General features: G+C 44.0%; 2 protein-coding genes across 5 annotated transcripts; one reads left to right on the top strand and one right to left on the bottom strand.

Moving 5' to 3' along the window:
* On the bottom strand, positions 1-7,405 carry LOC106747605 (dual specificity protein phosphatase CDC14B). Of its 2 annotated transcripts, none has more exons than XM_014625282.1 (9): positions 6,667-7,405; positions 6,162-6,259; positions 5,692-5,957; positions 5,266-5,566; positions 4,802-5,171; positions 4,369-4,701; positions 3,906-4,034; positions 3,291-3,569; positions 1-2,420 (listed from the first exon to the last, which is right to left on the bottom strand). In XM_014625282.1, the coding sequence occupies exons 1-9, from the start codon at positions 6,918-6,920 to the stop codon at positions 2,339-2,341; spliced, it is 2,112 nt and encodes a 703-aa protein (XP_014480768.1). In that variant the 5' UTR covers positions 6,921-7,405; the 3' UTR covers positions 1-2,338. The 2 variants fall into 2 exon arrangements, with proteins under 2 accessions (XP_014480768.1, XP_014480769.1); XM_014625283.1 differs by having other exon boundaries at positions 2,332-2,480.
* Positions 6,212-15,181, top strand: LOC106747603. 3 transcript variants are annotated; one of them, XM_014625278.1, is made up of 4 exons: positions 6,212-6,381; positions 7,907-11,963; positions 12,061-12,342; positions 12,762-15,181. In XM_014625278.1, the coding sequence occupies exons 2-4, from the start codon at positions 7,933-7,935 to the stop codon at positions 13,336-13,338; spliced, it is 4,890 nt and encodes a 1,629-aa protein (XP_014480764.1). In that variant the 5' UTR covers positions 6,212-6,381; positions 7,907-7,932; the 3' UTR covers positions 13,339-15,181. The 3 variants fall into 3 exon arrangements, with proteins under 3 accessions (XP_014480764.1, XP_014480761.1, XP_014480762.1); XM_014625275.1 differs by lacking the exon at positions 6,212-6,381 and adding an exon at positions 7,043-7,124; XM_014625276.1 differs by lacking the exon at positions 6,212-6,381 and adding an exon at positions 7,547-7,686.
* The last annotated feature ends 2 nt before the right edge of the window (positions 15,182-15,183 follow it).

Here is a 15,183-nt window from a genome sequence, read left to right as displayed (position 1 = left end):
TTTTTTTTTTTTTTTTTTTTTTTAAATAAATTGTCTTCATTTGTATATTACAATTATTACATCTCATGACTGTACATCTAATAAGCGACTGGCGCACTTTGATATATCATTAAATAAATGATATATATATATATTTGTAGATGTAAGATATAAATAAAAATACTGCTTTGTAAAAGCAACGCACTAAAGTACTATGTATTCTGTTATGTATCAGTGTGTCAAGAAGTGTAATTTTTTTCTTCAAAGCTGTTAAAGAGTAACTTAATATGTACAAAAAGCCAGGGTACTCGTAAGAGTAACAACTTAGTTTTAGTTTTAAGTTTTAAGAGCTTAGTTGTACTTAACGGTATTCCAAATAATCGACTTATACTTCTATGTACAATTTACACATTACTACATCAGAATATTTATTATGCTGTTGTTTTCACCTTCAGGTCAATTTGTATTACATGACGAAATATTATTTACTGGTCTCTTGATTTCGTTTTCTTCTTTAAATGTAAAATGTTAAAATTTTATTTGATTTTTTTCTCAAAACTCAATTCTGAGAAGTTTTTATGTATACAGTACACAATTTGCATTATTATTACATTTCATCGCATCTCTTGATATGTTTTATGCTGAAATAACCGTGAGGACACGGACGTGTCCTTGTAAATTATTCAAGTGAACTCTTCTTGATGTACAAAAAGACCCGAAGGTAACCCGAATACATTCGATACATATTAAAATTTTCTCTTCAATAAATTGTTACTACAATCAAGATTGCAATTATTTGTTAAAGGATAATATGTATATGATATAATTAGCGCAGTAACAAATTCATGCGTAGTCGCATCGCATTTGTAAAATCTACAAACCTATGTTACTTCGATTAAATAAAAAAATGTACAAATATGCTCTACATTTCTAATGATTTTTAATGGAGGTTAGCGAGAGATATATTTTTCATCGAATAACATCTCTTGCAAAGTATGCTACATTAGTTGTATAAACTGCACATACACATACACACACACACACACACACACACANTATATATGTATGTATGTATGTATGTATGTATATATGTATTGGGCTTTGCAAGTTTCTTTTCCTGCTGCATTTGTCTACGTTCAAAGCAATAAAAATAACTTTCTCAACAGGTGCCATAAATTACAGTGTATCGAGGTCTTTAACATTGCTTTAAACTGACCGGAACATTTATACTCCTTTAATATACATTCCTACACGTTATTATATACCATAATCATGTTAAATAAATCTTTTTCGCTAACTATCCAATTCCAATTCGCAATAATTCTTTTCGCAACAATAAGAGTTTCTTATATATAAATATATAAAAACTTGCATAATATCACAATAAAAAAAAGATGTAACAAATTTAAATTTTGAGGCCTTACATTGAATTGTATCCTTATACTTCCCTTTAATCATCTAAAAGATGAGTCAAAGTCGATTCCTTCAAAATTCGAACCCATACGGATTCTCTATTCTTTACAATTCTACTATTAATTATTGTGGCTGCGATGGTAGGAAAACCATTATTCATCACTCTCTTGGAATAATGAAGGTAATCAGCGTAATTCCTCAGAAAAATTTCTCTCTAACAGATAAAGGTATAAACAGGAAGGAAAAAGTATTTTTTCGGCTGTGTCATCGCAAAATGTAAGTCCATACTTACATTTTACGTATATACTTCGAAAAAAAATACACGTACGAGCGTTAAATGAACCCTTCAGCAAAATTTAAAAACGCATCACTATGCAAAATTATGTGCAAATCAATATGATTTGGAAAAAAAGTACACATTTGTAATGCTTCTTTTCTGGCCAGCAAAATGTTAGAATGAAAAAGATGATATTAACGAAAGTCTGATTTCCCTGTTGCAGACACAATGACGCATCGAACTTTAGCATGGAAGAATAATTAAAAGCTGCATAGGATATATATATGTATATATATATTAGGTATTATTGCAACAGATTTTCATATCCCATGATGTATAGATATGTGACTAGAGTCTGGACGAGATGCGAAATAAACGCGGTGCGCTCGGAAATTTGCGAAAGGGAGACGAAAGAAAGCGGATTGAAAGACGTTAGACGATCACGGTAGAAAGAATGCCTTGGATGCTATAATTGCATCCAATCTTGGTTACTCTTCGGCGACACGCCGCGTTGCGTTGGTTCCCATCCAGACTCCAGGTGTGACAAACCATATTAAAATGTATGTTGATGACTGTAGATGCAGTTTGACCTTCGTTGATGGTGATAAAAAGCCTGGGCAAAAGTTGTTCAAGTTGAAGGAGGATCGATTGGAGATCAGTGAAGTGCTTTTATTGAATGATGGGGTTTAAGCGATGAGATCTTCGGCGCTGGTGAGATGCTCCAGTTACCTGACAGTCCTCCCCAACGCCACTGGGAATATCGGTTAGTCATCTGATAAATGCACTTTTATAACTTTTTGTTGTGCGCGCACTGCAAGTCACAAAAATAAATAGGATCGGTTCGTTAGCCACCCCTGATGCTACGTATCGCTTAAGCACTAAATGTAGCGTAATATTATTCTGAGGCCTGGACTATAATGAACATTAAAACCGTCAACACGTTTCTGTTCAACTGTTATTTGCCCAGGCCCAGGTCAAGTTTTTTTTCTTTTTTTCTTTTTTCTTTTAGCATGTACTGCATGCTTTGAACAAAGACAAAACTCACGGAGTCATGCCACATGCGATATCAATTGATCAAAATCACACAACAGTTGAAAAATTTGACACTTTACGTTGATATATTATCTGCAACTTATATGTATTTTTTTCTTTTCTTTTTTTTTAAATCAGTACAAAATAAACATCAGAGTTTAAAGCTATATAAATATAAAAAAGCTATATATGTTTATATATTTTATACACACACACCACAATATGCAAAATGATCAAGTCGTACGGAATAATTGTAAAGACTCATCTGTTAACCATTATAAATCTGTAAATTTTAATCGATTATTCTTTATCTTCTCTATGTGTGTGGGTGAGTAGTGCATGGTGTGTATATGGTGTGAGAGAGATTGATGGCGAAAGATGAAAATACAGACAGTAGCGTAGACGAGAGAAATGATAGCGTATAGTATCATGATTATTACAGAACAATGCTGAGTGTTAGAAGCTCTGGGAATCAGGTGATCAAACCGTCAAAGCTCTTCTCATACGTTTATCAAAAACAAGCACTTTCTCCAAACCGCATAAATTGTAAATTTCGACCCAAATTCGAAAGGGACAGTTATTGACTTACTGCCTGAGTGAATAGCGGGTAATTCGGTCTGCCGACCTGAGGATCATATTCATGCCTTGCTGTGGCTGCGGTACCGAATGATTTGCGGACGAGTTTGTAGTATGGGCCTGTGCCATGCAGGAAGTACGTTTCGCCCTTCTCACTGGCTTTGATACGGTTAAAGATGTAACGGGAGTAGTGGTGGTTGTATTGTTGTTGATATTATGGCTCTGTGTTGCTGGCTTAGACCTAATACGGCAGGAAGATGGATCACAGCTACTGCCGACCAACCAACTGTTTCTACAATTTCCAGTCAAGATAAAGAGAAACTCTATATGTCGCTCGATGCATGCAATTATAGGTAATACAAATGTCGGTTAATAAGTAATCATTTCATTGAATCTTTTAATCGGAAGCATGTATCAGGTGCAGTAAGCGTAACCTATAGATAGATAGATAGAGAGAGAAAGAGTAAATGTATTACGGAGAAATATGTTAAATAATAGAATAATTGGAAAAGTGTGTGGCAGATAGAATGTTACGGGAGCGTTAAACGAGGCGACTTGAGGATAGAAATCAATAGATTTATTCCTTTAAAAATTAATAAGAAGTATATAAAGGAGAAGACCATCTGACCTTTTCACAACTGCTGTCGCAGTAGCTCGTGATAGGAGCCTCTTGGTAGGATCTCTCTCTTTATTTCCCGCTAGAACGGCAATCGTTCCCTTTTGACTCCTGGTTTGCAATAAAGGTCCCAAATAAGGGCTGTAAGTATAATACATAAATATGTACACGTAAATATATAAAAGTTCGTCGGATTGTCGATTTCTCAAATGGCGCGGAGGATGAGGATCGCTTTGCAAACAGAGAGCGCGGAGACGTCGGACAATTACCTGAAAGACGGCCAGAAAGTGGTATATAAATACTACGATGGCGGATACTTTGACCGAATACGGCACATATTGTTTCGTTATTATTAATAAAAGAAATATGGCAAAAAATCCGACGAACTTTTGCAAGCCCCTAACATATTAACAGGCATTAGTTTACATTCAGAAAGGCTTCGTCAGGCACGGAGGAACTCCGGGGACACACTTACTGTACGACAGCGGACGTCCCTGTGGATGTACTGAGAGAGGTCTGGGCCGTCGGTATGCCTCTTCTCTTAGCTTTAATCCTGCACAATTTGTCACCCTGAGTCAGTGTGCTGTATCTGGTCGTCGCACTGGCTCCGGCTACCGGGGCTGGGTCATCCAATTTTATTCCGTCCACACGATGCATTATCCCCGACACGTTGTCCTCCACGAGACTTTTCATATTACCCCAGGAAGCCGTTCTGGGTTTGCTAATTATCGAGTATATTCCATACTCGGGGTTTCCATTTACGGGCTGCAACGGATCCTTCAGCAGTGAACGAAGATACGCCTCTTTTCTGAAATGCACAGCGACGTTACTTCGTTTAGAATGCATTCGGTAATCCCTCGGGCTGCGCAGCGCAAGCTAATTGCGCGCGCGCGCGCGCATACACTCACTTTTCCAGCCATTGTTGCTGGTGTCCGATGACAGAGCCTGGCCTACATATCCTTATCCAAGCGATCGTTTCATGAGCTGTCAAATGGTAATGCTTCATAATATAGCAACCAATCAGTGAGCCGGTTCTCCCGAGACCCGCTTTACAATGCACGGCGACCGCGCCGCTCGCGTTTTCCGATATTTTAAGGAACTGATGCATTATCGAGTCCGTCGGCGTGGAGCCGTCCACGAAAAATAAATCTTTGTGATTGAAGCCCGCGTCGGTGAAGCTCGCGGCGTCATAGATCTTCTTGTTGAGCCGTACGATCGTCGTTACGTTGTTACGGCGGAAATACGTGAAGTACGACTCCGGACCGTGCAGTGGATAACCTGTGGAAAATGGCGAACACCGAATTATATAATCCAGCAGCGCATACTCCCAGCAATGATAAGAAAAAGCTCACACACAAAGAACAATACGTACCATCTTCGACTTTAGATCTTGCGTGCGGACCACAGAAAGCAATGAATTTCCCGGGTACGATCCAATTTAGGTCTCCGTTCTCGACCCTTTCAAAATGCTCGTACTCTTTCACGCAGAAATCCTCAAAATTAAAGAAACCAAGTTGATGGCACTTGTATATAGCACTTAGACAATCGCTTAATGATATCTGGTAACATGGTGGTCCAATGGAGGCATCACGGAACATAATGAATCCAGGATTATTCGGGCTCTTAGTCAAACACTCGTAAACTTCCTGCGCCGTACGTTTGCAGTACAATATCTGAAACATGTAAAATGGAATTACTGTCTTTGAGTGAATGACATCTTCCCAAATTTTAACACAATATATGTATATATGTATGTGTATGAATATATTTATTACATGACAGAGAAAGGATTTTTTACCGCGTAACATCCAATGAGAAACGCAGCGTTCACTCTCTTTTCCGAATCCAGCGTTGTGTAATGCACGAGTTTCTTCTTGCTGAGTGCGATACCCTTTAATTTCTTGTTAACCTTTTGGCAGTATCTGTACAGCATGGCTAGATTTAAGGGGCCGAAATCAGCGTAAAAATTTTCATACACCAACTCATTGTCGATACAGAAATAGTGAGTGTTCGGAGTACTTTTTGGTTTCATCGTTGTTCTTAGTGTTACAAAGTACAAGCGATCTGTAAGAAGAATGATTTATTTCCCATCGTGATATATCAGAGAGAGATTTCATCTCTCATAAATCCTTTCAATCTCAACTGACACACATTAATATTGAAATGAACGAGTTTCACAATCTTATTAATGGAAAGCCCAGTTACACAGAAGGTCCGTATCGTCCTGTAGTTATTAAAAATAGACTCCAATCCGCTAGTGGAATTTACCTTTTATGAATTCGGCCGCGCTAACCAAGACATCGTTCGCGTCCTCCATCGTGATCCAGTTGTGGGTGTATGGCGCAGTAGGTACCGATCGGGTGGACCTGTCATCAGCGCGACGTTAATACAAACGACAAGCGTTCAATTAGCGCGATACCCGTGTAGAGCGGTGCGCGACGCGGAGAAGAGCGGAGCGGAGCGTAAACACGCAGAAGGTTAGGGCGAGGTGGGTGGATAACTAAGGCGAACTGGATTTTCTCACTGCCTACGTGCGCGATTTCTCGTGACGTCCGTCGTTGCCGACGTCGGGATGGCGCGGCTGCTCACCGTAGAGAAGTGTCGTATACACATCGCTCATTCACAGGGAGAGGGAAATAGAATGAGAGAAAGGGAGACAGACACAGTGAGAGGGAGAAAGAGAGAAAGAGAGGAAGCGAGAGAAAGAGAGATCACACCGGCGGCTCGAACTTTCGACAGCACACGGGTTCAAAGAAACGCTTTTGACACTTACTGGGGTACGACCGTTACGGAATTCAAACTTGAGGGGGAGCGAACCGGATTCGGCGATGGCCGACGAATCTGCGGCAGGCGCGTCTCGCAGTGGCTGCACTTCCTTGGCTGATGCCACCGATGGGGCACCGCGTTCGTTATTTCACGCGCATTATAATCGCACTCGGGCTCGTCATCGGGCGTACATCTCGGGCGTAATTTGCGTCGTCGATACGTAGTCGATTTGCCAGCCGGCCAACGCCGTCGCGACGTCATTATCCGCCGAGAGCTGAGCGGAGCGCGACTCTTGATGCGATCGCCATCTTGCTCGCTGCCGGTGCCGCGGTATCGAGTCGTCGTCGTCGTTGCTGCTGCTGCCGGTGAAACGATAACAATCGCACGTTCGTGGCCACTACGGACATCGCGAGATGATCGCGACCAGTTGCCAGCGGTTTTTACATAAAAAAAAGGTCAAGCACGGTAAGCAGCCGTCGGTCGTGTCCACCGCTGCGATTTCCTCGCCCGATGGTACTTTTTTTTTTTTCACTCACCACGCCGACGATCGCGGGGGACAATGCGCGCGCGCGCGACGTTCGAATTGCGTCACAGGATATTTTTTCCCCGTCCTGGAGGATCGCGATCCCAACCCCAATGTTCCGACCGTAACTCGCCGACGATGGACGACTGCGAAAGAAAGAGAGAGAGAAAGAGATGGGCAGAATCCGTTCGTTCTCGTGAAGATGGAACGTTGCGAACGTGACGTCCCGACCTCGTTTTTCCCCCTTCTCTAGGGACTTTAGAGAACGACACGACTCGCCCTTAGAAAATTAATTCCCCTAGTTCTCGAGTGTCGCTGTGCGCGCGACGCAATGAAAATCCTTATTATTTTCGAAGCGCCATTATTCAGCTAGACGAGTTAGGTTAGGATAGTTTTCTCTGCTGTCTCGGTCAGTAAGTCAATAACGGTTGTATTCGCAATTATTATTGCTGACGTTAACCGAAGGACACGATTTTGGGGATATTTGTGAAATTCTGCTCAGTGGTAAGGATGCATACTTACGTTCCTATTTTTTTGGATAATGAGTGAGTTTAGGACGCGAATCTTACTGTATACTTCGATATTTGATATCTTCGAAACATCTCGTCGTAACAATTAGGAGAAAAACCAAAACCCTTACGATTGTCCGATACTTTTCGTCATACCCGTTGAAATCCGTAGTCGGGTCTACAGGCGGCAAATATTTACCTTTCGTTCTTTGCAGGGGAAGATACGGATTCCCGGGGCAAAATGGACGCAACAGACACCACCATGGAAATCGACGAGCTGGAACCGAACGACTCTAATTTTGTATTCTCCATACCGAGAGTTATTCATTCCGGCACATTGTCGGATCATGCCTTTGACGCACATTCCTCCCGGAAGAAGGTATTTACCTTCGCCAAGCCTACAATAGTATCTCAGTATAATCACCCTCGTGCAAATCCGCAAACTGGTAATCGTGCGGGCGCCCAAGCTGACAGTCGCAGCAGGCACCGACCAAAAATGCCCAGATCTCTGTACAAACCACCGATCAATGTGTTTGCCAATGCCCTGAAGGAAACGGAAGCGTTCGAACGACTGAAGAAGAACACAAGATCGGCTGCTGGGCAGATCAAGCTAGAGAATACGATAACATGTTCCGACGTTCCTAAAGCTCTGCTGACCAAACAAGCAGCTAAGGAATACTTTACGAATTTCGGACGTACCGTGAAGATAAACATCCGGCCGAAGAGACACGTGATCACAGTGACATACGTGACAAAGGACGAGGCGAACACTGCGTACTATAGCAGCGGTGATTACAAGAACGAGACGTTTCACGTGGAATGGGCGAAAGCGGAGTCGCTTGTGAAGTCACCGGTTAGAAAGAAGGACAAGAACTCGGTGACGAGTTTGCTCAAGACAACCGACGACGAAGAAGTTATATCTGAATTAGAAGCCTTAGCGAATCTGGGGTACAACTTGCACTCCAGCATGGTGGCTGAGATGTCCGACGTCGATGTGTTATTGCCAGCACGAACTAGAGCGGGGAAAGCGGAGAAATTGCCGCAGGAGAAGTCGACGTCGAAGGTGGAGAAAGTTGCCGGCGCTTCTGCTGCTTCCGCTGGGAAAATAGAGAAGCACGAGACCGAGAGTCAGATCACCAATCTTCTGCCCAACACACCCGTCGAGGAATTGCAGAATATCATTCATCAGGTCGCCCTGACGGCCGAGGACAAGTACAAGGTGTTGGAAGCCCGAGACCGCCTCATGAGGTTGAAGCGGGTCAAGCCGGCCTCGCTGGCGACCGCGAAAACTACCAACGGCACCTGCCCCGACATGTGCCCGGAGAAAGAGCGTCTCATGCGCGAGTCGCAGAGGCAAGTCGCGTCGTACGAGCTGCTCGAGGGTAACGAGTACAGGATAAATCACGCAGCTGCCATAAAGCAGTATTCGAGGTCGTCGGCGGATCAGGAAGAGCCGATGTCGCACGAGTTACGGCCGGTGAGGTCCTTGAAGATGACCATGAGCTACCTGCTCCATGAGATAGTGGATCTTTGTGATCAGGAGGACACGAACCTGGCGGAATGGTATCACTTCCTCTGGGACAGGACGAGGGGGATCCGCAAGGACATCACGCAGCAGGAGCTCTGCTGCGAGGACAGCGTCGAGCTGATCGAGCAGTGCGCCAGGTTTCACATCGTCTGCTCGGAGAGACTCTGCGCGGAGGACGCGTCCGTGTTCGACAAGAAGATCAACTCGGAGAATCTGACCAAGTGCCTGCAGACGTTGAAGTACATGTACCAGGATTTGCGAGCCAAAGGCGTCACGTGCGCGAACGAGCCCGAGTTCCGCGCCTACGTCGTTCTGCTCAACCTGAACAACGGTAACTTCCTGTACGACCTGCGGCAGCTGCCCAAGTCCGTGCAGGACTCGCCGGAGGTTCAGTTTGCCACCAAAGTGTACTTCGCGCTCGACTCGAACAACTACTACAAGTTCTTCAAGCTCGTCCGGCAGACGACCTACATGAACGCCTGTATCTTGCTGAGATACTTCAACCAAGTCAGAGTGAAGGCCTTCTCGGTGATGGTGAAGGCGTACTGCAGGACCACCTCGACCTTCGCCTTTCCATTGTACGAACTGATCGACATCCTCGGCTTCGAGGAGGAGAACGAGGTCACCTGCTTCTGCGAGCAGGTGGGCCTGAACCTGTCGGACGACGGCCTGCACGTCATGCTGAATCGCCAGAACTTCAGCATGCCGGGGGCGAATATACGACAGCGCAGACCTTACGATCTGATAGAGTCCAAGAGGACTGGCCTCGGCTTCAGCATCGGCAAGTGCATCGCCGGCGGCAAGATGCCGGGGCAGACGTACAACAATCACAAGCCGCACAACAGCTTCGACGCACACGGCAATCTGATGCCCGAATCCATCAACGCCGCGGATCAAAACCCGGATGCCGCCCAACTCGGTCCGGCCGAGTCGACGGAGAGGGACGCCGCGAAGAGGTTGCCGAAGCCGGCGCGGGACGGAGATCAGGCGACCAGCAGTCCCGTGCACGTGAAGAAGCAGCCGACGAGCAACGAGTCGAAGCCCGCACCAGTCTCCGAGTCGGTCAGCTCGAACGTCGTTAAGGTGTCGACGACACCCGAGCCGGATGTGTCCGCCGGCCACAAGATCATCCCCGAGGGCAAACCGTCGGCAATGATGTCGAGGCCGGTCGCCGATAAGCAGCCGGACGAGGAATGCGTTGTTGACGCGGCGCATCGCCGCGAAAACGCCAGCAAGCACTCGGCTGTCTTCGGTAGCAGCAACGTTCTGATTAACAGCGCATTCGCCACCGACAACAACGGCGTCGTGTTCTCCAAGCAAACGGAAACGTCGCGCAATGTCGAAAGCAACGTCGCCTCGCCGTTCGCCATGGCGGTGAACAAAAGCATCTTCTCCGGCACGGCGACGGGGAATATATTCATGAAGAGCGTCGCGTCTCCCTCGACGGTGGCCGCCGGTAATCGCCTTCCTACCGGCCTCCTAGTGGTCCCCGCGACGAACAGCAAAGCGACAGCACCGGCGACGCCTGACGTCTTCCACAAGAAGAAGGTAGCCGTGCGGAAGGAGGCGATGTCGGGGGCCGAGAAAGCGAGGGGGGAGAAGCAGGAACATGCGAGGAGGATGCGACAGATCGACGAGCGGTCGGGTGAGGTCTATGAGAGTCTGCACGCGGAGGTGACGCGGGAATTCTGCTGCGCCATCGCGAAGGCGGACGCTGACAGGTTGAAGAGGTGCTACGCGTCGTGCGAGAGGATCGCCGGCGATGTGATAGGCGAGGTGACGCGCGAGATGTGCGACGCGATCCTCACGACGGAGGTCGCGAATCAGCGCAGGCTGCAGGCGATATTGCTCAGGGTGAAGTGCCAGATGATGGCCAAGTGCTTCGACGCTTGGAGGCGGTACACCTTGAAGAGGAGGCGGCAGAGGCTGGCGCTGGAGGACACGCCGGTCTGGCTGCAGAGGCAGTCGCTGGAGGAGTGCGCGAGGATGCTGTATTCCAAGGAGCGGGACCTGGTGATTCGTAACATGCGCAAGAGACGACTCGAGCGACGGGAGGAGGAGGAGGAGGAGCAGCCGGACGGCGCGGAAAAGCTCGCACCGCTCGAGTTCATCGTGCGCGCCGGCATCAGGGAGAATTCGCGTCTGCTGGACGTCAATCCTTTGCCGTGCGTGTTCTGGAAGCTCGCGATCTCCTGGCCGGACCTCGGCAACAAGCCAGTCCTGTGGCGCTACAAGAAGGTGATGAACGAGTACCTGCATCCCGGGGACTTCACGACGGAGCCCATCGTGAAGGTCTACATGCCGAACCCGTACGAGGCCCTGCACGTTTGCGTGAGGCACTTCGAGGGCTTCGTCAGCGAGCCGAGCCTCGTCGGCGCTGACGCGTTCCTCTTCATCGCCGATGCCACGGAGGACTGCGTGTCCGTTGCCAAGCGTCTGACGAAGACCGTGCTGTCGAGGCACAAGCTGATGCCGATACCGCTCACTTTCATCGTCCTGGGCAACGGCCAGCTGGAGCACCAGAACGAGAGCATCGTCGCAGAACTGGAGTCTCTACTGGAGTCCGGCTACGTGTCCGAGTACACGATCATGTTCGAGGGGAATCTGACCGCGAGGGTAATTCTCAATTTGACGCAGAGCGCGGTGCTGTGGCTGACGATGAACAAGTCGCCGATGAACCCGCTCGAGATGGACTATCTGCACAATGTTTACGACATTTGTTTGTCGGAGGAGTTGTGGTTGAGGTAGTGTTTTTCCCTTTTTTTTTCTTTCTCTGCGTTCTGACATATCTTCGTACTTCGAATAACCGCATTCCTGTCTTCGTTATTCGTCGTCTTTCAGGATATTGGGCGATGCCATGTTCAATAAGCAACTGTCGAGCGCATTGAAGGACCCTAATTTCATAATTGACCTGCACAACGAGGCGGTGAATCACCTGATGGACATCATCCTGGACCCCGAGTCCACGTTGTACACCAGTTTCGCGCCCGAGTTCAAACAGTTCCTCAGAACTGATCATATCATGCCGTGCGGCTATGAATATTTCAACGAGTCGTGGAAACGAGCCGAATATAGAGCGAAATTAGAGGCGACGATGAATAGCTTCGTGTTGCCGCCATGGAAGTAAGTGCCCCGTTCGCGTTGCTGTGATTAACCTCGTTAATATTTATTTTATTTATTTATGTATACCATAAACGGGGAGAAATTATTCCCTCTTTTACATAAAACAAAAAGAAAAAGATAGAAACAAAAAGTACATAAAGTGACGATGAGGACATAAAAAAGGAAAATATCTACGTTTCTACAAGTTATTATCGTGAACTTGATTTATTTTTAAACATACTTTCAGACATTAAGGGAAACAGTATAATCAGAAAATTCATTAGCCAGCGTGCAGAAACGATTGATGGCTTAAACCATCCATATAATGTTCGATAATACGAAGTAAAAAAACAATATATTCGCGTGCGCGTTCCATCGCCTAATTAAATATTAGTTAATTTTGATACTTCAATATTCATGTTGGTTATCGCCTGTTTCAGCGCGCCGTGGCCAATAGCAGACGTGCAAGATCTACGACGGCGCATTATGAATTACTGTTCGGAGGTGCTGTCTGACGCTAATTGTAATATCGTGCTCTGCGACATCTTCAGCAACTTCTCCCTCACGTCAGATAGTTTGCAAGTGTCCAACTTTGTGCAAGTATTGTTACACGTGATCAAGGAGAAGGTAAGCCTCCTGGACGAAGACCAGATGGTCATTTACAACAAGAATCACATCAAGCATTTCCGAACGTTGCCATGGTGGTTCAAATCCAATGTACTGACGGAATTCATGTCACGTGAATTGAATTCGAGCGACAGCGATCTGTCGGACGGCGGAGCAGCGAAGAAGAGGCTGAGACACGACGGATCGTACAATAGTTTGAACGAGAGCGCGTTGGACGAGGAATTTGAGCCATTGACGAAATTCTGCGAAATTACTAGGAATCAAGTTATGGAAGTACACTTGACATCCAGGTGTATAGAGGAGCGTTTGCAAACACAGCGTTTGCAGAATTCGTTGTTGGAAAAAAAAGTGAGAGATGCCTTGCTTGATGAAATGGAGATAAACGTGTAGGCGAGTGAGTTTTTCTTCATTTTCGACCGTGTAGGGAATTTTAATGTTTAACCTCACGTATGCGTGTAGCATGCGTATTGTGGCAAAGATCGTAAGTCGTTATTTTTCGTTTTACAAATCTCGATAGCTATGTCTCATCTGAGGTCTATAAATGAATCAAAGAAGTGTTGTAAAAATGCTACGGGATTATTTATTGAAATATTTGTAAATTAATATATCTTACAAACGTAAACACATAGTCTCTTGTTAGTTTATTTTTTTTTCCTTTCTTTCATAACGCAATTGTTTTTGTTGTACAATGTATAAGTCATAGCGTCACATCATATATACGGAAAATATATATATATATTTTTAACAAAAGATTTCTCCATAAACTTTAAGGTGTATTGTCATTCGATATTGTACATTGACAGTTGAGTTCCTATAGAGGGAGGAGAATTTCTCAGGAATAAAAAATACCGAAGAACAATCAATTATATTTTCCAAAATCATTAGTTCGCTAGGTAAAAATACGGGATTATTTGTTATAATTCCACCTATATTCGTATATCTTTCTTTGATATTTTTTATACATGCATATGCTTATTCTTGATATGACAATTTTATTGTACATAACGCGTGCAAAGTACATTTAGTCCTAAGGGTGGATGCTCAAAGAGAGATATTCGATATAGGATATAATAAGGTCATGTGCATCAACAAACCAAGATTTAAACGAGAAATTCTATAATACAAAGTTATATACAGAATATAATACAAATTCCATATGTAACATGATATTCTGTTTTTATATAATTGTTTTTTGCGTACGATTACTTTTATACGTAATGATATCAAATAGTGAATGTTTTTAAATAAGGTATTCGTGAGATTCTAATACTCAAAATTCTGCATCTTGCTACGTAAGATATATCTTTGCATAAAATACTTTTATATCTTATAACGTTTAACTGAGATGCGACTGAACTACGTTCAATCTATATAGCTCCGTTATATTTGATTTCTGTCTAAAATTTGAATCCCTAAGACTCAGCTATCTCTCGGCAGTCATGTTGGTTTACATCATAGGCGAGAAATAACTTATTTTCCAATTTTCTTTGAAAATTATATAAAAATGAATAAGAATAGTGTCGTAATATCCTGAAACTTGCAAAATATGCGTCAAATTGAGTTGTCTAATATGTCACGTGGAATCGGAAAATATCTGAAATATTTGGACAGCTGTGACAGCTGAGACGTTTGCAAAATAATCCAATATTTCAAGAATTATTTTGCAATTCTGCATGACATATCGGGCAAATGCTATAGTTTGCCGCATATTTTACAAGGTTCAGGATTGCGAAATTATTATCGACTTTCACGGGAAATTAAAAAATAAATATTTATGTTGCAAAAGAAATATATGTTATTCCTCGCTTATAACGTCAGAAAACTAGTCCGAACTGCCCGGGATAGGCAAAGCCTTGAAAAATAAATATTTCACAAGCCTCTTACAGCGCTTAAAGATAAAAACGTGAAATTAGAATTATTCTACAAGATAGCTTAACGGCTGTGTTAGATAAAGATATATTACAACATCGATGTTAACGCTTGAACTGCTTCTTGAAAAAGCAATGAAGTTTATAAGAAAAAAAATACAAATAATAATAATGATAAAATAACTAAGATCAAACTCTCTTCGTGAAAACATACCGTACTATCAGTATATAACGCACATATGTATAGTTTCATACATAACATTGTAATACCCAAAATGTTACTGAAGTTTATGAATTATAATATTACTAAATTACGTTTATACACATATAAATAATAAGTAAGAGTGTCTGTGAAAATATTTATTGT

Source organism: Dinoponera quadriceps, unplaced genomic scaffold, assembly GCF_001313825.1.
Source record: "Dinoponera quadriceps isolate SergipeBrazil2010 unplaced genomic scaffold, ASM131382v1 scaffold1395, whole genome shotgun sequence".
NCBI classification, from domain to species: Eukaryota; Metazoa; Arthropoda; class Insecta; order Hymenoptera; family Formicidae; genus Dinoponera; species Dinoponera quadriceps.
The sequence above is the reverse complement of the archived record's forward strand: the minus strand, read 5'-3'. Positions and strand labels throughout refer to the sequence as shown.

What these genes read in the sequence shown, in the direction of transcription:
- LOC106747605 (XM_014625282.1), bottom strand. Translation starts at nt 6,920, where the DNA reads ATGACGTCGCGACGGCGTTGGCCGGCTGGCAAATCGACTACGTATCGA. An exon ending in CGCGGCCGAATTCATAAAAG is followed by an intron (nt 5,958 to 6,161) that starts GTAAATTCCACT and finishes TTCTTCTTACAG; the next exon opens with ATCGCTTGTACTTTGTAACA. An exon ending in GCGACAGCAGTTGTGAAAAG is followed by an intron (nt 3,570 to 3,905) that starts GTCAGATGGTCT and finishes TGGAAATTGTAG; the next exon opens with AAACAGTTGGTTGGTCGGCA.
- LOC106747603 (XM_014625275.1), top strand. Translation starts at nt 7,073, where the DNA reads ATGATCGCGACCAGTTGCCAGCGGTTTTTACATAAAAAAAAGGTCAAG. An exon ending in TAAAAAAAAGGTCAAGCACG is followed by an intron (nt 7,125 to 7,906) that starts GTAAGCAGCCGT and finishes CGTTCTTTGCAG; the next exon opens with GGGAAGATACGGATTCCCGG. An exon ending in TCGGAGGAGTTGTGGTTGAG is followed by an intron (nt 11,964 to 12,060) that starts GTAGTGTTTTTC and finishes GTCGTCTTTCAG; the next exon opens with GATATTGGGCGATGCCATGT.